General features: G+C 48.1%; 1 protein-coding gene across 1 annotated transcript in view; it reads right to left on the minus strand.

Moving 5' to 3' along the window:
- Positions 1–18,435, minus strand: part of Dapk1 (death associated protein kinase 1) — a 153,203-nt gene extending 134,768 nt beyond the window's left edge. Inside the window, exons 1-2 of the mRNA XM_041659870.1 lie at positions 18,252–18,435; positions 17,756–17,927 (exon numbers count right to left, since the gene is read on the minus strand). Coding sequence (XP_041515804.1) covers positions 17,756–17,817 — 62 coding nt within the window. The 5' untranslated portion in view covers positions 17,818–17,927; positions 18,252–18,435. The remainder of the gene's footprint in view (positions 1–17,755; positions 17,928–18,251) is intronic.
- Between the last annotated feature and the right edge of the window lie 3,920 nt (positions 18,436–22,355).

Raw genomic sequence — 22,355 nt, forward strand, 5'->3', positions numbered from 1 at the left:
AATAGGGAAGCAGATATGCCTTTCAACTAATGGACCTTACTCCCAGTGAATGCTCACAGTGAGGCCGACAAGAGTCAGTCTACTTTGAAGACTCCTAGGATTCATCCCAGCACTGTCTAAAACAGGAGGATTAGAAGTTCAAAGTCAGCCTGGACTGGCTACACAGCAAGTAATCAGGTCTCAAAAACAAAACAAATAACAACAACAAGCAAAGAACTATGGCTCCAGTCTTTCAATTCAAAATGTGCTATTTATATCAGATAACAGCACTGACTATCAGTCTGTTATTTCAGAAGTACCTTCTCCTTGCAAAAGGCTGGGAACAAATGGCCTACAGCTCTTACCATGGGTCCTGTCCCCACCCCCACAGGCATGGAGACATTCTGAAGAGACACTGGTACCCCTGCCTGTCAGACCATTGAGACAACGGACCCCAAGAATTGGCACCTCATGTGCGGAAAGGTTGAAGCCTTTGGGAGTCACCTCTACCCCTTGGTAGTATCTGCGAATCACCAGACCCCCTTGAAGTACACTGTCCTTAGACAAGGATGACGGCTAAGAGACCACCCCTTGACCCAGTCTGATTTTCTGTTTAAACCTAAACTTCCCATCAACCCTCCCCACAACAAGACAGACTGGAGCCAGGGAGACACAGACTCTCTTTGTCCCTCTTCCCAATACCCACATTGAACAGACCTCCATTTTCTGTTCTTCATTATCACATTCCCTTGTTCGATTGGCTTATCGAGGTTGGGTAGCCCAACATGGCATGTAAGGACTGCCAGAGTTCACGTTCTAGCCCTAGTGAGTCCAGCAATATAACCATACACACATGCGTGTGCAAACACAAGAGTGGAGAGTGTGAGTCAGAGCAGCATGGCAGTACACACTTGCCTACGGAGGACACTCTGATGCTCAGAATCGACTGGGCATGACTGGAAATATATATACACGCAGTCTGCCAGAAGCAGTGTGTTCAGGGCGTATACAGCACAGACACCCACACCTGCACCGAGGGAGGGAAGGACAACAAAGCCAGCCCACCAACCCTGTTATCACTGGTGTACGCCCTTCCTGGTCAATCTCCCTTCTGGCCACCCTTCTCCACCCATATCAGCCTGCTCTTCCTTTTTCCCTGCCCAGGGCACCACCCTGTTCCCTGCAGGGCTTCCTGTCAGCGAGGCTGCTGGGAGGTACAGACGGGAGTGTGGGGTCAGGATTGAGACTGATGGTGGCATTTCTTCCCCAAAGTAGCATGCGCTGGTGACTCTAGCTCACCACAGACATAGCATCAAGCCCCTGTGTTGTCAGAGGATGCTGGTGTAGACTTCACCATCCCAAACTCCTGGACCACAGGGATACGGTCCAGTTTCCCACACCAGTCCCACCCCACTAACAGTGCCTTCCACATCAGCCCCACCCCCTCCCCACTAACAGTGCCTTCCACACCAGTCCCACCCCACTAACAGTGCCTTCCACATCAGCCCCACCCCCTCCCCACTAACAGTGCCTTCCACACCAGCCCCACCCCACTAACAGTGCCTTCAACATCAGCCCCACCCCCTCCCCACTAACAGTGCCTTCCACATCAGCCCCACCCCCTCCCCACTAACAGTGCCTACCACATTAGCCCCAGTCCTTTTGGCCCCTACTACCTCCCAACCATCTCCAATCCACTTCCATAAAAAGTGCCTTCCAGAGTCTTCACAGCAGATCTGACTAAAGGTGCTAGACCCCAGGGAGCAGCCATCAGGAAACACACTTCACCTCTTCCTGCCAAAGGCCCTCAGAGTTGGGCAGGTTACCTCTAAAAGTTCCCCTGTGTGGGGCTCCCCATGGCTCCTTCCTGCTTGCTGGAAAGGCAGAAATTAGGAGTTCTCTAACTTTGACTGAAAACAGAGAATCAGCACGAACATCAGGCGGGTTAAAAGCAGCCATGAAAATCAGAGCAATAGCCCTGCAGAGTGCGGGAGAAGTGGGCCAGCCCTGGTGAGGGGCTCAGACTTCAGTGGCGTCCACCCTATGCCCTAGCCTGGAGGCTGGCAGTATGCAATGAGGGATGGTCAGTCAGCCTCTGGCTGGACCCCAGTGTAGACACAGAAGAGTGTGGGCCCAGAGATCCCAACTTCCAAACAAGCACAAGGGCAGACTCTGGAGCCAGCTCAGTCAGCGCAGAAATGTCGGCAGTATCCAGTCACCAGAGGCCGGTTTATCCACATCACTTTCCATGCAAGGGGGTGCGCTTTCCTGGGGGGCTCAGCTGAGTGAGAGGTAAGTGTCTGGAGCCAGGGAGAAACTGAGGTGCAGCTGGCACTGTAGGAACTGGGGGTGCTTGTCACGGAAACAGGTGAGGCTAGTTATTAGCAGCAAGGAGGAAGGATAAGCCAACTGGACCCTGAGACCCACAAGCAGGCATTCCAACTCTAAGTCTTAGGTCAAACCCTTACCCACCCTAGCAAACTGAATTCACATCTTAGAGTCTTGGTTTAATGTGTCAGGAAAACAGAGCAAGGTGGCTAATTATGGTACACAGGCTGAACTCTCTGCCTATTTCTTCAGAAAACACCCACGGGTGTCCAGACACAGGTTCTCTATGTACCTTCTGAACTCCAACCAGTGTTGAAACAGAAGCCATGTGGCCCCGAACTCCTAAAATATTTATCTTCACAGAAAAGTTCGCCAAGCCCGAAACAGAAGATCCCCGAGAGGCCAAATAAAACGATTATATTTGGGAGACAATGGCACTCCTTACTTCTGCCTTCTCACCCAGAGGAGAACGCCACCATGTCCCATTGCAGAGTGCCCATGGCCTTCCTTGTGTGAACGTTATGTTTCCAAAGTGCCATCAAAGCTGCTTTCACTAATGCAATCCCAACCCTGACTCCCCCAGAAATTCGTGAATAACCAAAGCACCGCCATTCTCACCCAGGGATGTGCCGGGCCTCCCTGATGCTGAATTGGGGAGTTGCTGTTTTCCTCTAATTCTCCAGCTTCTTGTGTGTATGTCTGTCCCACTTAATAATGTGGGGCGTGGTTCGTCCAGCAGTTAACATGAATCTTCCATCCCTGGAAACCACTCCAACATGGAGCAAGACGAATTCCAGGCCAGTTCATGGGCTGCCGTGAGAACGTGGAAGGAGATGCGGGCCTGAATCACAGAAGAGTGCTTCTTCCAGAAGAGAGAGGCGCTTCCAAGTTCCCACACAGAGATATAATTGATGTGAACACTGTTTACAACAACAAAGGTTCTGTGTGTTTTTAAGTTGATGTGCTCTTAGCAATGTTTACAAAACCTGCTTAGAAACTCCAAGATCTGCTTTATCCTTTTACTAAATAAGACATTTAAAAGCCTGTACTGTGTTTCTCCAAATGCCAAATAAATGTTGTCGGAAAGATGGAAAAAAAAAATCAGTTACAAAGTATTACTTCTATCTGAGGCATTCCGAGGAAATCATATAGGGATCATAAAACTTTGCTGGACAGATACTTAAATCTATATAAATCTGGCCTATTTTACAAAATTTCATTGTGCCTGTGATCTTCAGTCCTCTATCCTGATAGTTGAGGAAACACCTGCCACTGACTGTAGGTCCCCCCACAATAAACTCCCGGGGAGAAAAGCAACAGAGGACACTGATTCAGAGACCCCCTTCAGCCTAAAGAAAGGGCTTGACTCTTAACACTTCTTAAAACCTCCCATGTTTAAAGGATGCCTAAGGTTTTGCTCAGTATATACCTAAATAATAAAAGTGGTGTTCGGGATTTGGTACGAGTAAAGATGATTTCATGTCCTTACTTTAATCAAGTTTTTTATACAGCTGCATATTTACTCAGACCCAAGCCTTGTTTGAAGACAAGTTTCCTCATATGAAAAGATTGGCCTGAGATGGTTTGGTCTTGCAGAGGACCCAGATTTGGTTTCCAACACTCGTTGGGCATCTCATAGTCTCCTGCAACTCCAGCCCCAGAGGATGGGCATCCATCTGCATGCACACACCTACCCAAACACAGGCACACACATCCACATAATTAAAAATAATAAAAATAAAGCTTAAAATAAAAATGAAAAGATTTAAATGTTCCCACTATCTTAAGAGTGTTTTACTTTGGCTGGTTTTCATTGTCTTTGGAAAAGAATTTCCTTACATCTATAACATGGATGAAAGAGATGGAATTCTAAATTAACACACACCAAACAAAGAGAAACCTCCATTTGGGGTTACCTGCACTTCAGATCCATAGCTAGGTCCCTATTTAATCTGCATTCTGACCCAGCTCACCCAGAACACTGCCCAGCATGCTAACTGGACTCCATTTCATCCTCCTGATGGAAAAGACAAAGGCAGCCTTTGGCCTAGAGACCACAGCCCACATCTTCAACCCTCTCCAACTTAGAAGGTGGACAGAGTCAACATCCACAAATCCTGGGATCTCTTCTACTTCCTTTTCTGGTAAAAAATCATCCCTGAGTCTTTTTTAATATAAACAAAAGGCTGGAATCTAAGAATGTAGACTTGGGACCCAGCTGTCGCTCAGGCTGAACACCTGCAGAAGCCCTGACAAGCAGGCACCCTACAGAGACATTGTTTGTGAATCTCTAAATAGCAGACCTCCTAGGACCAAGCTCTCTCACCTGGGGAGTGGATTTATCTCAGAGGGGTTCTGAGGGTCACACATCCTGCTCCCCACCCTCTTCCCTGCCTTGAACCTAGGAATCCAGCTGGGCTGCAGACCTGAGCTGTGAAACCCCCAACCCTCAGAAAGGTGTGAGAAAAGAGCAGCCTTTTCTGCCCTGAGAGCCCCGACCTCCACTCCTCGGAGCCCCAGCCACAGTCTGCCTCAGTGCTGGGGTCTGAACTCTCCTCACAGGCTCTCCCATGCTGTTCCTATCTGCAAATACTTTTCTAATAAACACCTTACCCTGCAGCAATCCGTCCCACTGTCCTGCCTTGAACCCCTCACCCAAGAGTCTCCAGAAGCGATTCCACAGAACAGGCGGAAAGAAAAGTAACCCCACCTTTGCCACCCCAGCATGGGGAGTCCAGCTGGCAGGGTCTCCAGGCCTTACTCTCTGTCCCAGCCAAACAGGGACAAAGGAGACAATCACTCGAGAGCAATCAAGACAAACCAAGGAAACTGTCCCAGACCTTGAGTCTATACACCTAGACCCTGGACCTCCAACTTCAAATCCTTCTTTTAGCTCAGCCCACCACCAGAAGTTCAGAGACATTCTTTCTGCTTACTGGGCACAGGCTCTCTTTGTCTTCTGCCCCTGTACCTGTCTGTCAGTCAAGGCTCCTGTCTTGCTCCTGCAACTGAGTGATTGATGCCCACTGGATACAAAAAGGATTCTGCTCCCACAGCTGACTTAGCCAAGGTGGCAGGCATTTGTTTGTGTCACGGGAGGTGGTGGTGCTCAGTGGCCCACACCAGGTAGAGGCCTGCAGAGTGCACGGAAGGCCCGCCCCCAACTGAAGGCTATGCAGACTCGAGTCTGAGGAAGAGAATTCTGGTCGAGGAGGGAGCAGGGAGGCGAACACCCACCAACCCCATCCCAGGTGACAACTCCGAGGGTGAGCGGCACTCCTCTTCAACTTCTAGACAGTCGGCACCAAGAAATGACGCTCCTGCCACTTCAAACACAGTCTCTAGGACGGATCGTCACTGTTTTATTCCGCTATTTGGTTTTGCAGTGCTGGACAGCTGAATGCTAGGTAAAGGTTTTACTGACGAGCTACTTTAACCCAGCCTGGATCCTTTTCAGAGCCCTGGTTTTCTCAGCTGAGAGATGTTGACTTCTGCCAAGAGGCCAAGAGGTGGTAGCCTCTATGAGTTTGAGGCCAGCCTGGTCTACAAAGTGAATTCCAGGACAGTTAGAGCTACATAGAGAAACACTGTCTCAAAAAAAAAAAAAAAAAAAAAAGCAAGAAACAAAAGAAAAGAAAAAAAATCAAAGATTAAAAAAAGAAATGTCGACTTCTATTCTTTTGTGGTTTTTTTTTTTCAAGACAGGGTTCCTTTATGTAGTCCTCCTGGGTGTACTGGAACACTCTGTAGACCAGGCTGGCCTTGAACTTTTAGAGATCTGCCTGCCTCGGCCTTCCGAGTGCTGGGATTAAAGATCTGTGCTACCAGTGCCTGGCAAGTGTTGGCTTCTAATTGACCCCAACTGCTGGACTAGTGGTGTCCCTAGTAAGTCTCAGGCTCCTCGTGCCCTCCCTTCACATCTGTAGGGTGTAAGTTCCCGGCTGCTCAGCCCTGAAATAATCACACAGAAACCATATTATTTGCAATATTGTTTGGCCAGTAACTTAAGCATATTTCTGGCTAACTCATACCTTAAATAAACCCCGCTCCATTTATCTGTATATTGCCATGAGGCTGTGGCTTACAGGGCAAAGTTCCAGCATCTGCCTCTGGCGGGGCTCCATGACTTCTCTCTGACTCTGCCTTCTTTCTCCCAGCATTTAGTTTAGTTTGCCCCGCCTACCTAAGTTCTGCCTTGCACAATCTTTCCTTTTGGTTTTGTTAAGTTTTTTGTGACAGGCTTTCTCTGTAGCTTTGGAGTCTGTCCTAGAACTTGCTCTGTAGACCAGGCTGGCCTCAAACTCACAGAGATCTGCCTGCCTCTAAAGGCGTGCACCACCACCACCCGGCCCTTTCAGTTTCTTGTGGGGGAAATGTAGACAGAAACACTCTGTACTCTGTAGGTGCTCCTAAACTCACCAGTTTACAGGTGTCCATCTCTCACAGGAAGCTAAATGGATGCATAAAAAAAAAAAATAAGAGGAAGTAATCAAATCCTTCAAATCAGAATGACTTGATCAGATTTTAAAAATATTTTCATTTTTCTTTATCTCTCTAAAAAAATGACTCATGTTGTATGTGTCTGGATGTTCTGTCTGCATATATGTCTGTGCACTGGGTGTGTGTCTAATGCCCTCAGGAGTGAGAAGAGGGTGTCAGATGCCCTGGAACTGGCGTTACAGATAACTGTGAGTCACGTGGGTGCTGGGAACTGAATCCAAGTTCTCTGCAAGAGTAGCCAATGCTTGAACCACTGAGCCAATTTCTCGCCCTGCAAAGCACTGCCATTATAAACTAAAGATACCCTACAAATAAGCTTACCCTTCAGCAGCCATGTTCTCTAAGCAAGCCATATGCTACTTCAGACCACTTACAGGGACAGCCACTCAGCAGCAGCAGTGGCCGTTGCCCCGGCAGCTGGCAGAGCCTGGCCATTAGCAAATCTGAACAATTCCGCCTTTCACCCACCAACCTAATGGACTTTCCTTGGCAAAGGCAGATCTGACTTGGCCAAGCACCCATTTTCACATCTCAAATAAGTACGAGTCAGGAATGAATGGAAGCTCCCAATCTGCCCTGTGCCTTACTTTCTATAGCAGGTTTGTCTGGTCAGAGACCGCAGGCATTCATCTCAGACTCCCCTCTACATAAAGATGCAGAACACAAATCAGTTCAATTTCCCGTCATCAAATCCCTAGTGTTGCAGCTGGCCACTTCAGCTGGATTTGAAATCAAAACATAAGGTAAGAGAAGGGATTATGTGCTTTAGAGAAGTTAGGAACGTCATATTAAGTCAAGCAGTAGTGGCACATGCTTTTAATCCCAGCTCTCGGGAAACAGAAGCAGGCAGATCTCTGTGAATTCTAGTCCAGCCAGGTCTACGGAATGAGTACTAGGATAGCCAGAGCTACCCAGAGAAACCCTGCTTCAAAAAAAAGCCACATTAAAAACATGAATTTACATGCTGACACATAGTCTCGGGGTGACCACCCCTCGGAACAGGAAACCTTCAAACCAAGCAGCCGACTCCTTCTCCCTCCTCTCCACTCCCTCTCACATGCCCCCTCTCACACGGTTTCCTTTGTAGCGCTCCCCTTCTTAGCAGAGCCTCCTGGCCCTCAAGTGGCTCCTGTTCTTTCCTCCTGTGGTCTGAGTGACCGGCGACTGTATTCCTTAAGCTCTGCCTCCAGTGGTCAGCTCTCAAGTGCCCAGCCAGGTGTCTCAGATGCTCCAAGAACCGGCAGAACAGCACAAACCAAGGCCAAAGGAGCCCAGGCCAGAGGACAGGCAGACAGCTCAGGGTGGACAGACAGAGAAAGGCTCAGGACCCACCCAGCAGGCTGAGCCAAAGGGGCGGAGAGAAGAGAGGAGTGAGCAAAGATGAGGGGAAGGACCCTGCCACGGCCACCAGGAGCGAAGATCAGAACCCGAGTGTGCCATGAGGACATAAGAAGACAAAGGACCCAGAAACACAAACAGACCCAAAACTGATTTACAGTTAGTCAATCCTCCCTCAGGACAAGAGGCAGACCCGGGAGGAAAGGATTCCTGTGCAAGCTGGAGGAGGATGGAAATCATCTCATTGGTGATCTGAAAACATTAGAGCCACAGAGCTAGGAGTGCCCAACATGTCTGACAGCAGCGCACATTCAGAGAAGCAATATCTTAGATAGAGAGTGTGTGTGCGCGCATACACAACACTTGCACACGTGATGGGAGCGCGTGCGTGTGTATGTGTGTGTGTGTATACAACGCTTGTACATGTGATGGAAGCGTGTGTGTGTGTATACAACATTTGCACATGTGATGTAGGCGTGTGTGTATACACACTTGCACATGTGATGGAGGCGTGTGTGTATACACACTTGCACATGTGATGGAGGTGTGTGTGTCTGTGTGTGTGTATACAATGTTTGCACACGTGATGGAGGCGTGTGTGTCTGTGTGTGTATACAATGTTTGCACACGTGATGGAGGCGTGCGAGCGTGTGTGTGTGTGTGTGTACAGGTGTGTGTGTACAGGTGTACCCACATGCAGAACCCCGAGATCTGAGACTGACATTGGGAAAATTCCTCAACTGCTCTCTCATGCCTTTAGAGAGAGGGCCTCTCACTAAACCTGACGAACTGACCAGCAAGCTCCAAGAAGCTTGCACCTCCATCTCCTCATTGCTGGCATTATAGGCACACACCCACTGTCTCACCCAGGCTCTACCCGAGTGTTGGGGATCTGAACTCAGGTCCTCATGCTGTACAGCAAACACTTCACCAGCTGACTCACCTCTCCAGCCCAAACAACCTCCTACCTCCCCTCTCAGATGTGCTTCCCAGACGGAAGATGATTTCCATCTGCTCGATAGATCAATAAAGTCTCATAAGTTGAGTGTCCCTTATCTGTGACACTTGGGGCTGGAAGTGTACCAGATGTCGCAGCTTTGTTGGACTTTGGAATATTTATGAACTCACCAAAGAGCTTTCCTCATGCGAAAATCCAAATAGCACTTCAAGCACTGTGTCTATCATCAAATTGGCGGGATTCCTGAACACACCAGATTTCACGTTCTCAGACCAGGGAAGTTCAACCAGTTGGTGCCTGTTGGCTCACCAGATGTCTAGGGCAGCATCCGTGTGCACACGTGAGTTCATCTCTAAGTCTAGCCTTCATCTGTTGAGTCTGTCTTCTACAGGACGCACATGGCTTCCGCACCTACAGCTCTCCAGTAAAGCAGCAGCTTTGGCTCCGTCCCAGCACAGAGGAGAGAAAGGAAGGGCCATAGGTGGGGAGGAAAGAGCTGTAGCTGGGGAGGGAAGAGATGGACATGAGGGGAGGGAAGAGCTGTAGGTGGGGGAAGAAAGAGCTGGACATGGAGAATGGATGACCAAGCAGCACAGACCCTCTCAAAGGAGGGCAGCATCAAAACTGAGCCAACACCAACAAGGACCTCTTCTCCCCTGCACAGCCTGCTGCTTATCCTTTCTTCCATTACTGAAGTGGTACAAACCCTGCCCTCCTCTGAGTTGCTAAGCAGAGAGATAAGAAGCTTGGAGAAAAATCCAACCCTCCTCAGGATGGAACAAAAAAAACAGCACTGGTTATTCATTCTCGTTCAGCTTTTTCAACTGGAAAATCCTACAGTGCAGGCCAGGCAGGGGGGAATGTCAGAATGCCTAAAACAGCCTGAGCAATTTTATACTAAAAGACATGGCCAGGTTTGTGGGGCACACCTTTAATCCTAGCACTCCGGAGGCAGAGGCTGGCAGCTTGAGCTCATCTTGGTCTACAAAGAGAGTTTCAGGCCATCCAAGAATATAGGGTGAGACCCTGTCTTAAGTTAAAAAAAGGAAAAAAAGTAGAGATGGGGTTTGGGGAGTTTGGGGAGATGGCTCAGACAGCAAAGTGCTTGCCACACACGCACAGGACTTGAGTCCCTAACACCCAGTCAAGCGTGGTAACAGACACTTACAAAACTAGTCTGGGAGGTAGAGACATGTGGATGGATCCCGAGCCAGCTTAATCAGTATAGCCAAGGGCTCCAGGTCCCCGTGAGAGAATCCTGTCTCAAAACACAAGGTGGACAGCTCCTGAAGAATGACCTATGGCCTTCACAAGAAGCACACACGTTTGTACCTACATCTGTGTAAACATGCACATGTGTGCACACACAAACACCAAAAACCAAAAAGGTAGGTTGGGGGTATGTCTCCAGTACCTCAGGAAAAAAAAGAAAGAAACAAAGTTACATAGTTTAAATTATGGAAAAATAAATAAACTACCAACAAATAATTAACATGGAAATCTGTTCATTCTTGCAAGTGAAAATGTAGAGAGGCCCTTTTCCAAAATGACTAGGACTGTAAGTGTTTAGGATTCCTTTTTTCTTTTTCTTCCTTTCAGATTTTAAAAGTAGCCTATACATAAAGAATTAGCTCAATGAAGAAACCTAAGTCTAAATGTAAAATTTATTTATTTCACTCACACCTTATAGAAATAGCCTGAGGTAATGGTGAAGGACGGGTACGCAGGATGCACGCACAAGAGTGTCTGCTTGCTTGCGCTTTCATGGAGGCCAGAGAGGGACACTGGTGTCTGTTCCATCCGTGTCTACTATGTTCCCAGAGACCCTGTCTCCCCTGGCCCAGCACTGCGGTTACAACACCACACCTTTTGACTGTCCTAAGGAAGATGCAAGTCGGGGACGGTTATTGTTTGCATTAATATTTAAACCATTTTAGCAGGAGGCCAGAAAATCAAATGCCAGCTTTTCCTCCCTCTATCCTATTCTGACTGCATACTTAAAGGCCACGGAAAATGTCAAGAAGGGAACAGGAAGACTCTCTCATAATACCTTGCTATAGAACCTCTGTGGAGGCCAAGACAAGATGCACTGTGCTCTGCAGAATTATCCCAGAAACTCAAAGCAGATCAATTAAATTTTACCTTCCCTGTAAAATTCCAAATGATCACATACCAAGTCTGAAAAACTGTCTATCAGTGAGGAGGCAGACCCAGGGGACAGAGGCCAGAGTCTTCCCCATCACACTGCAGCAAATGCAGTGTTAAGAGTTTTGTCAACTTTCTAACACACTAAGCTGTTAACGTTGGGACTTGAATAAGCATTACATCGTGTGCTGATGCCACACCTAACTGCAGGGCACAAGCAACAAGGGAAAGGTAAGACAGTCAGAGCATCCTTAAGACCTGAGGGAGCACTCACACTCAGAAGGGTAGCGGCTACTAGCTCCGGTCGGTTTCTATGAAACCCTTCAGGGAAGAGGATGCAGTTACAGAGGCTGAGGAACTTTCGGGAGGCGGGGCCTGACTGAAGGAAGCAGGTCACTATAAGTGAAGCTTCAGAGGCTACGTACAACCGATCTCTTGCTGCAGCCACGCCTCTGATTCCTGGTCCACCATGACCTGACAGGGCTGCCAAGCTTTCCCGATGACAAGCACTGACATTCTCTGCCGTTCATGGCTTCCCTGCCATGGCGGGCTGAAACTTGCGAAATCATGAGACAGAAGCCCCTTAGGCATTTTCATCGAGTATTCTGTCCCACAAAGGCCAAGATAACCCATAGGCTATTCTCAACCATCCTCACCATAGGCTACTCTCAACCATCCTCTGCATAGTGTCTGTTGGGGTGCATGGACGTGCAGAGCAGCCCAACTTGAATACCAGTTTCCTCTGGCTCTGGCAAGGGGGGGAATGGCCACAGCCTAATCATTATAGACCACAACTCAGCCTGGGCCAGGGTCCTTAGGGGACCTCTCTCGTCCCCTACTGACCAGTTGTCCTGGAAAACCTACTGTGACTAAACATTAAGCAGAAGGGAGGATGCTGACAACCCAGGCTTCCTCCAGGCTATAGTTCCTGAGGCCTCAGGTTGCCTAGCGCCAAGGCAAGCCACTCCCCTCCTGTCAGGTGTGGCCTCCAGTGACTTCGATCAGAAAGTCATCTCTACTGACACCATGTTTAGGTTGGGTATACACAGCAACTGCCTCAGAATTAAGGACCCATTTCCCTGCTGAGTTAGTCAATATAACCCTGACTTTGTCATCCTGCACCCCATCCCCAGACACCATCTGAGGGGGTGTTGTGCCTTTCCACCCACTCACCCACCTCTCCCCACCTGACCTGGAGAGAAATGGTCTATGCCCTCAAGGTGTGACAACAGCAGGGAGGCCAAGGACACAGAACAAGGGAAATGCTCCCTCTCCAGGTGAAATGTTCTTAGCTCCTGGAATGAGTGTGAGCACCCCTTTGGGCTCACGGCTTTCTTGGTTTCCCTGAGGCTCATCAATACAACTTACCCTTCAGGTTCCTAAGGGCGAGATAAGACACACGCCCAGAATGTAAAGGCAGATTTGCAGGCCCAGAAAGTCAGCTCCAAACCCCCTCTGCGACTGGCCACACGGAGCTCAAGCCCAGGCCCAGAGCCAGAACACAGTCGTCCACCGCCAGCCTCATGCCTACCTTCCTACGATGTCTCATTTTCAATTAAAATGCCGATGGATTTTATGACAAATGGAGAAGGTAATAAATCTGAACTATAAGCCTCTAACCACCATCCAAGCCAATGCGAAATACTTAATGCACCACTCCACTTGTTTCTGCTTAAAACTGATCTGTCTTGAAAATTTGGGCAGTCATGCACCTTGCTGTTGGGTGGCAGGGAATGCAGATCTGAAGGCTTCATTCCCATGAGTGGCAGCTTTGCCATCTTGGGTGTCTGCCTTCAGCATGGTCACTACTCTCTCAAGGCCCCCAGTGATGCTTCTCCCAAGGACTCATTCAGTCAATTATCGCACCTTGGGTGAGCGCCTACTAAATACCATGCATCTAATTCAGCACTAAAAACGAAAACACAGTGAGAAAGTCCAAGGTCATTGATCCCTGGGAAATCAAACAGGCTATTACTGGGCAGGGTGACGCCTCCCATGATACAGAACTGATACTGAATGAACATTAGGCGATGACTATGCCCAGAAATCCAGGGCCATTGTCTCTAATTCACCACATAAATAAAGGAAGGCGTCCAAAGCAGAACACCAAGGCAAGCCCACTCTGCATTGACAGCTCCACACCTCAACCACCAGCTACACTTCAAGTGCTCTGTGTACAGCTGCCCTGGCAGCTTGGAGCCGGGTCATTCAGGTATACGCTGGCCTTGTGTCTTCAGTACATATCACACCCTGTAGAGAGGATAGCAGGGATGCTGGACCACAGAGCACACCAAGAAAGAACTCTCAGCAAGCTACAAGGATCAAGATGAATGGTGTCATAAAACCCAGGGGACCTGAACCTGCAGACAAGTCATCCACCTGGCTCCTGTAACCATGGAGTGGTTGCAGAGATACCTCAGGGCTTGGGAGTGCTTCCTGCGTAATCCAGGGGACCAGGAGTTCAAATCCCAGCACTCACACAACACGTCAGGCATCCCACACACTTCTGCCACTCCAGCTCTGAAGAGAAAAGTGGAGGAAGACGACTAGCTGAGGCTTGCTGGCTGCTAGCCTACCTAAGAAAATGCGAGCCAGGTTCAGGTAAAGAACCTGCTTCAAAGGTACAAGCAGGCAGTGACAAACGAAGGTACCCGATGCTCTCTTCTGGGCTCCACACATGCGCACAGGTGAGCACACGTGCAAACGCACACACACACACATGCGCACACACATATACACCTGCACACACTCCTGTGAACACACACATACACACACACTGCACACACAACTATGAACATGCACATACACACACACACACACACACCAGTACACACGCACATACATACAAAATAATAATAATAATAATAAGCTCTTTTGAGAATGATCATAAAAGAGTTCCTAAGGAAGTGGGCCTCAGTCAGACTGAGTAAGTTCAGACAAGGAGACGGAAGACACAATCAGTACCTCAGCAAAGCAGCGGACAAGGAGGTGCCCAGGAAACTCTCAGGTCAAGCTCAGTAATGGCCAAGAGTATAACTAGGGTCAGTGGTAGGCAAGTCAGCAAGCAGCTGCCCAAAGGCCCAGCTGAAAGAAGTAGCCAGGCATACTATTAAAACAACCTAGTATTACAGCCTTGAAAACGGGCTCTAACCACAACACCTCTTAGGGAGCATCGCACACCATGGAAGGAGCACTGTGTTCTCTCATCATAACTCTGCTTGGGGAGCACCACACACCATGAAAGTAACACTGTATTATCAGAATTCACCTTGGGAGCACCACATACCATGGAAGGAGCACTGTGTTCTCCCTTCAGAACTCCTCTTGGGGAGCACCACACACCAGGAAAGGAACACTGTATTATCAGAATTATTCACCTTGGGGAGCACCACACACCATGGAAGGAGCACTGTGTTCCCTCTTCAGAACTCCTCTTGGGGAGCACCACACACCAGGAAAGGAACACTGTATTATCAAAATCAATCTTGGGAAGCACCACCCACCATGGAAGGAGCATTGTGTTCTCTTATCTGAATTCCTCTTGGAGAGCACCCCACCATGGAAGGAGCACTGTGTTCTCTTATCTGAATTCCTCTTGGAGAGCAACCCACACCATGGAAGGAACACTGTGTTTAGTCTCCCAGGAAAGGAAAGGAAATTGCTAGACGGTCTCCTCAAGATAGCACTGAAGGGCACCAAAATTTCCTAAAGACAATGGTCCCCTCTGCTTCTACTTGGAGGACAGAGCTCCAGCCTAGAGCTGCATTAATCTGAATCAAAGAGGTCAGAGATGGTCAACCACAGCAATGGTCTTCACCAGGACGCTCTTCATAGAATGGCTCCCTCTCTTCCTAAGTGGCTACCAGCATGTCTTAGATACCATCTCAGGGTCAGTCCTACAGATAATCTGTTCTTATTTACACCTCATAAACTGTTTCCACACCTTAAATGACCTGATTTTCACAACCTCTATGAAATAAGCACTCGGCTTATCAGTTATGACCTGGGAGGTGATAAAGCCATCAAATTGCAAAATTCGGTCTAGGCTGCCTATCCATTGGTTGGTCTCATCTGTCACTCCTGCAAAAACATGGTAGTTTTAAAGTTCTCAGCAGTCAACAGGAAGTTCTACAGTCTTGGGCGATACAAAGAATACACACACACATACACGCACACACACACACACACACACACACATTCAAAAGTCATACTCCTGCAGTTTACCCAAGAAAAATAACAAGTGTGTTCTACTTCCCTAAAACTCTTCCTTTCTCTTCTAGATGAGGATTTTCTTGGTCCACTTATAAGATGAACCGCTCTATTTAAAGATTACTAAATAAACCTAGATTTATTTAGAGAGACAGCTCCATGCTTGAGTGCTTGCTGCTCTTCTAGAAGACGTGAGTCCAGCACTCACATTAGGGGGGCTCCAATACCCTCTTCCTGCCTTCATGGGCACCTGCACTTGTGTGGCAGATACACAGGCTCACAGATAAACTAAGTGAAGTTTTAAACTCTGAATGCTGGTCTACTTAGACTCTTGTTAGGGCTCCCAGTCCAGAGCTCACATCACCCTCCCTTTAGGCCACAGACTGTCCGTTTCCATTTCTCTGCCTTGAATTCCTCCCTTCCACTCCCCGTCTTCCAGAGACATCTCTACCTGTGTATCAACGCTTCTTTGGCAGAAGTGATGACATCCAAGACATAAAACCACAGGGCGCAGAAGAACCTTAGAAAGAGCCAACCATGTGCTTCATCTTTTGGCAAAAACAAGAGCAGCCATCACAATAGTTCACATACATGTTTTCTCTCTTAAAATCCCAACTCCCAACTTCTCCAGAGCAAGTTTTCAAAGTTCCTAGGTCACACAAATTATTTAATAAACAACTTATCAATTAGTCTTGCATGGAGAAGAGAACAGTTAGATACTGACACGAAGACAGAGTCAAAATCAAAGTGGAACACAGTGACAAATGAGCAAAGCTCCCCTGTCATCACACCCACGAAAGAAGATCAAAGCCCGTTTGCTAACCATAGGCAAGCCTCCCTCTCCTTTCTCTAAACACACAATTCCATGAAAAGATCTTAACGGAAACAGAGTCAATACATCTTATTCACAAAACAACCATCTCGCCTCATTTTTTACCATTTCTTTTTTATGCAAGATGATTTATAGACTCTGGCAATCATTCAGCAATGGGATGAGAAATTTTTCACCCTTCTTATTTTCTAGCCCCCCCCCCCCCGGGAAAATCCCACACACTCATCTTGCTATGAACCACAGGAAGAGAGTGGTTGAATTCCAGTTAAGCCAAGTATTTCAACTGCACACTCTCAACCTCAATCTTAACCATACCCATGAAATGTGATCTTTCAGAGCCTGGCCTTTCAGTCATTCATTAAGATGTACGATAACGGTGTTCTCCCCGCAAGCACGGGCTCTGCAGAGGCCTCAGTCTATCTGAGAATGCACAGAAACGCTCTGGGCTACAACTTTTTAAAAGATCTTTTACATTCCTGGGTTATCTGAATATTTTAAAATTTTAGTTAGATATCTTCCAAAATCCTATTAGGTAATAAAGGGTGTGGGTCTTTTTTTTTTTTCTTTTTAAATTTCCTTTCTGTGAAGAAAAAAAAAAAAGCTTTATAGAAGGCCATTGGGTATACATGGAAAAATACAAATTTCAACACAAGCACTGTGTGAGTAACTGCAACTATGTTTGTTTATCAATCCTTTTGCCGGCTTTAGTCACAATGCCAACATGCAATTCCACACGCCAAATTTTAAATAGAGTATGAACACTGGGCTATTTGCTCACATAAAGCACAGATCAATAAACCCGGCGGATTAATGGAAAGAGTCACCCAGCAGTTGCCAAATGCTGCCAGAGAAATCTTCTTGGTGCACCTAGACACCAACACACCCTGCTCAGCACCACAGCCCCCACAGTGTGCTGGTAGTCTCTGAATAGAGACAGCCGCCATAAACGATACCAAGCTTAGCAGCAAATTCCTGGTGGGAGTAAGTTTCAAATTCCAAGGCCAACATCTGGCAAGTTCCACACCTACCTACCAACCCTGGCTGATGTGCACTGAAAATCCAGCACAAGGGATGAGTATTAAAATGTTAAATGCCCATTAATTAACTTGTACTCTGCTTAAAGCACACATAGGCGGTCCCTCCAGTTGCAGTTAAGAGTCCTGGCGTTTGCCTCATTGTCTCAGAAGGGAGACTGCTGACAGGAGTTGGTGAGCACAATGAAATCTGGTCTGGTCCAGGGGTTTTGACTACACTCTGTGCGCAGTAACGGCACCGTGGACTCCCTCTCCACCCCTTGGATCAGGAAACTTATTCCTGGTCCCTGGTCTTCGCGTGTTAGGCACTGTCTCTTCCACCATGGGCACATCCCAGAGAAGGGCCAGAGAGAGGCACGTCTGGCTTTAGCAGAATCTGTTTACCGCGCACTGCCCCCCACACCGAGCGCTTCCGCCCCCCTTTGCTGGTACCTGCCCAGTTCCTCGCCGGTGTCGTAGTAGTCGTCCACGTTTTCCTGCCTGAACACAGTCATGATAGACTGTCTCGCCTCACCAGAACCCAGGCCACTCCGGCTCCGCGGCCCGAACCATCCCCACCGCCGCCGCGCCGCTGCGGGCCCCTCATGCACCAAGCCGCAGACCTCTGAGAGAAATGGAGAAGAGAATGAAAATGGCAAACCTCAAGGAAATAGAGGTTCCCGGGGCTCGGCTCCAATCTCGAGGCCTCCCGCGGGCTGGGGCCACGCGCGCCCTTTGTTAAAGCCCGGGCTGGGGGACCCCCACGCCCCACACCGCCGCGCCCCCAGCCCCGAGCCTACGGTTACCCGGCTCCCGCCTCCGCCTCCGGACGACGCGGGGACAGCGGAGGGAAGGGACACAAAGCGCCCGGACCGGCCACCTGTTCCCCCGCGCCGGGGCCGCCCTACCGCTCTTCCCGCTCCTCCCGCCGCCTGTGGCGGCCGCTCACCGGCCCCGCAGCTCTCGGCCCGTGCGCCCTGCGCCCCGTGGCGGGTCCCGATCCGGGGCACCTCCAAACGGCCTCCGCTCCCTTGCCTCGAGATCAGCTCGGCCCCTCAGGGACGCAGCCACCACCTTCTCCTCCTCCTCTCCGTCCTCTTCCTCCGCTGCGCTCGCGGCTCCTCCCGGCTCCGCGCTCCCGCCCTGCCGCGCGCACCCCGCACACACCCACTCGCCCGCACCGAGCGCGCGCCCCACCTGTGACTTAGCGCCCGGCTGCCCTCTGCCGCCCGCTTCAGGGTTCTCCAGAGTGAGAACCCAACGACCCGCGTGGGCCAGGCGGTGTGCTCCGTGCCAGAACCACACACACACACACACACACACACACACACACACACACAAAACAGCAGGTTTAAAAAATAAATCAATAAAATCCTGCCCCGGAGACGCCAACACCCTGATGGAAACGATAGCAAACAAATAGCTTATAAATGAGATTGCTCTGTTCTTCTGTGTTGACAACAAAACCAACAGAGTATAACAGGGGCCTCATCAGAGTGGGCAACACCAGGGCAGATGTTTTGAGCTAGAATGATGGCAAGGTGTGCGATCCACGAAGGAAAAGGTTGAGCTATCAGAAGCCTGACGAAGCTTAAGAGGCCTGTCAGTACCTACGATCATCAGTTGTTGATGTTGAAACAGCAAGTCCTGCTTGAGCTATGTTAAGCGAATGAAAACCGCCGTAGGCATATCTTATGTTAGGTACATGTTCAAACGATGGTGCTTTGCATCTCTCAGATTAAATAAAACTTTATTAAAATTAATTACAACTGTTGTTATTTTTTTTTTAGCCGTCACAACAGTACATAAGCGCCTTGCACTGGGTTGCTGGGGACTGGCCACGACACTCCAGGTCCACTCGTGAAATAGGTAGGTATCCACATATCCATTTTTCATTAAGTCTCTCTCCCTGTGTTCCCAGCTAAGCGGAATTCTCAAAGGGAATTCTATCCAGCTTCCTAGAACTGCCAAAACTCATCCGCTAACCCGGCTGAGATTTCATATCCACGCCACTGCTCAAACTCTTGATTCATCAGAAATTTTCAGCTGTGGAGGCTTGGGGCTACAAGAACAAAGTAAAGCAGAAGAATGCGCCTCAGGCCACGCGTCAGATCCTAATCTTAAGTATTTCCCCAGGTAGGAGTGGTCACACACACCTGTAATTCCAGCACTTGGTGGTAGAGGCAGGAAAATCAGGAGCTTAAGGATAGCCTCAGCTACATAGCAAGTTGGAGGCTATCCTGGAGTACACGTCTCAAAAACAAAATCAAAGATATTCTTAGTGGCCCATGGGAAGAGCCCATCAGGCATGAGGAGTTAACAGTGACCTAAGTGGTAGATCTGAGAACAGATACAAAAGTATCTTGAGAAATACAATGAAAATCAGCAGCCAAAAGGTGAGGGCAGGCGGGGGAGGGGGGGCAATTCATTTTGGAAACAGAAAAATGAATACATCTGTTGGAAAAATGAAAAGCATGGGAAGAAACTTGGAAAGTGTTTACTGATGGCTGGTTTCCTACAAAAACAAATTTATTTTCCAGGCCACTAAAAGGATTGGATCTACTTGGGGCCATTAGGGCAGATTACAAGACATTTTTCTGGTGTCATGAAAGAGAAGAGTGGAATTTTGATTTATAAATTTTCATCTAATAATCGTAAGGCTGTCTACCAGCTGCACAAACTTAGATGAAATCTAAATCACCAGATCTGCACTAATTCAGGCAAATGTTTTAGAAAAGGGGACTGTGGCAGTTACAAACAATGTCCATAAAGTCTTTGACTTTCTTCCAATCAAAATGCGGAATTTAATGTTCCTCCAGTGAAGACAGGCCTCCCTCACCCCTCACCCTGGTTGTTTCTAAGAAAATCTGGGGATAGCCATACTAGTTGGTTTCTTTCCAATGTTAGAGCAAGCGCTCTCTCTCTCTCTCTCTCTCTCTCCCTCCCTCCCTCCCTCCTTCCCTTCCTCCCTCCCTCCTTTCCTCTCTCCCTCTCTCCCTCTTCATTTCAAGGCCTTTCACAGAGTTTCCTCTGGAACTGCCATTTAAACAGATAAAAGCAGAGAAAACAAAGGAGTCGCCCTGCCCAGTCAGCTCTACCCACCCCTCCAGTCACCCAGCCCCTGGGCAGTTGACCATGCTAGCTCAAGTCCTGTGAGGATTACTCTGGGGTGATTTCTGGTAAAGCACTAGATCACCATATAAGAAAATCAGGAAAAGCTAGAGGGATCCGAAAAGGCTCAGGGAAATGTAACTTTGAGACACACCAGGGTCAAGGCTGGAGAAACTATTCTCTCACTGAACCTTTTTTACACAATTATGTAAATTGAGTTTTTCTGGTTTATAGTTTATTTTCTTAGTCTGTTTCATCATCTATAAAATGGGGACAACTTAAGTTTGATACCCCAAACCCCCAGTAAAAGGACAGAAGTGACTGCAGAAAGTTGTCCTCTGAACTACACACACACACACACACACACACACACACACACACGCACACAACTAATGAAGAAAGTAAAGGAAATAATGTACACGGGGACAATTATCCTTGTATCCTCTGAGAGAATCTGAAGAGATAATCTGTGAATCATAGCTGTGTGTATTACACAATACATCAGACAATTTGGCATGGATTTCACAAAATGTTCTAAGCAAAAACAGCTCCAAGGGACACATCTTGTTCGCAGAAGACAAGAGCCCTCGTGGTATAAGATTTGAGCTACAAAGGACATCCACACAAATGGCTGATTACAATACACACCAAGACCTATGACAATCACGGACGTGGAATTCAAACCACAGTACAGATTTCAGGTTAATATTTCATAGCTACATTAGTCTGAATAAAACCACTTGCTGTAAAAAAAAAAATCTAACTCATCTCAGAGATTTATCACAGTAAAGATTCATTTCTTGTTTCCAGGGAGTTGGAAGAAGACTAAGCTCCATGGTCACTCAGGGACCCAGGAAGGCGCCATCTCCATGATGTCACTCAGGGACCAGGCATGTGGGGGTGGATTCATTGCACCCAGTGCAGGTTGCCATCTTTTCAAGGTTAGCTGATGAAAACAGAGAGAATACAGACTCTGGAGGTTTGTTAGGTTTGAAGTTCAGATTTAAACTTCTGTTTTTCTTTCCTTCCTTCTTGTTTTTCTGTTTCTTTGTTTTAATTAGCAAGATAGTATTAGATCAAAGAAAGATACTTTCAGGTTAGTTTTTAATAATGTAACTTTAGTCTTACCAAGAGAGACATTTTTGCTGGGCAGTGTGGCACACGCTTTTGATCCTAGCACTTAGGAGGCAGAGGCAAGGCCAGCCTGGTCTACAGAGCAAGTTCCAGAACAGCCAGGGCTACACAGAGAAACTCTGTCTCGAAACCAAAAAGAATGGATGTTTTTAAAAGATATATTTATTTTTATTATAGGCATATGAGTGTTTTATCTACACATATTTACATGGTCCGTGTGTATTCCTGGTGCCTGTGGAAGCCAGAAGAAAAATTGGATTCCCTGCAACTAGAGTTACAGGTGTTTGTGAGCCAAAATGAAGGCGCTGGGAACGGAACCCCAGTCCTCTGTAAGAGCAGCCAGAGCTCCTAACCACTGAGCCGTCTCTCCAGCACCATGGGCAGATATTTTTAAATGATACCATGCAGAATATGCCTGCACTTTGGTTCATTGCTAAAGGTGCTTTCTTTGGAACTGGAGAGACGGCGCAGCAGGTAAGACGGCTTGCTGCTCTTCCTGAGCAATGTTACAAGCATTGGAACTCAGTTCCCAGCATCCACATCAGGCAGCTCACCACCACCTGTAACTCCAGTACCAGAGTGTCCAGTGGCCCTCTGTGGCCTCCGTGGGGGGACAAGAGGGCTGCAGAGGTGGCTCAGGGATTAAGAGAACTGATGGCTCCTCCAGAGAATCTGGATTCAACTCCCAGACACATGGCAGCTCACAAACACCTGTAGTTCCAGTTCCAGGGACTCTGATGCTCTCTTCTGGCTTTTGAGAACACCAGGCACAAGCTGGGCGGTGGTGGTACACACCTTTAATCCCAGC

This window comes from Microtus oregoni, unplaced genomic scaffold (genome assembly GCF_018167655.1).
Source record: "Microtus oregoni isolate MIOR12 unplaced genomic scaffold, Mior012 000011F_ref0000422, whole genome shotgun sequence".
NCBI lineage: Eukaryota > Metazoa > Chordata > Mammalia > Rodentia > Cricetidae > Microtus > Microtus oregoni.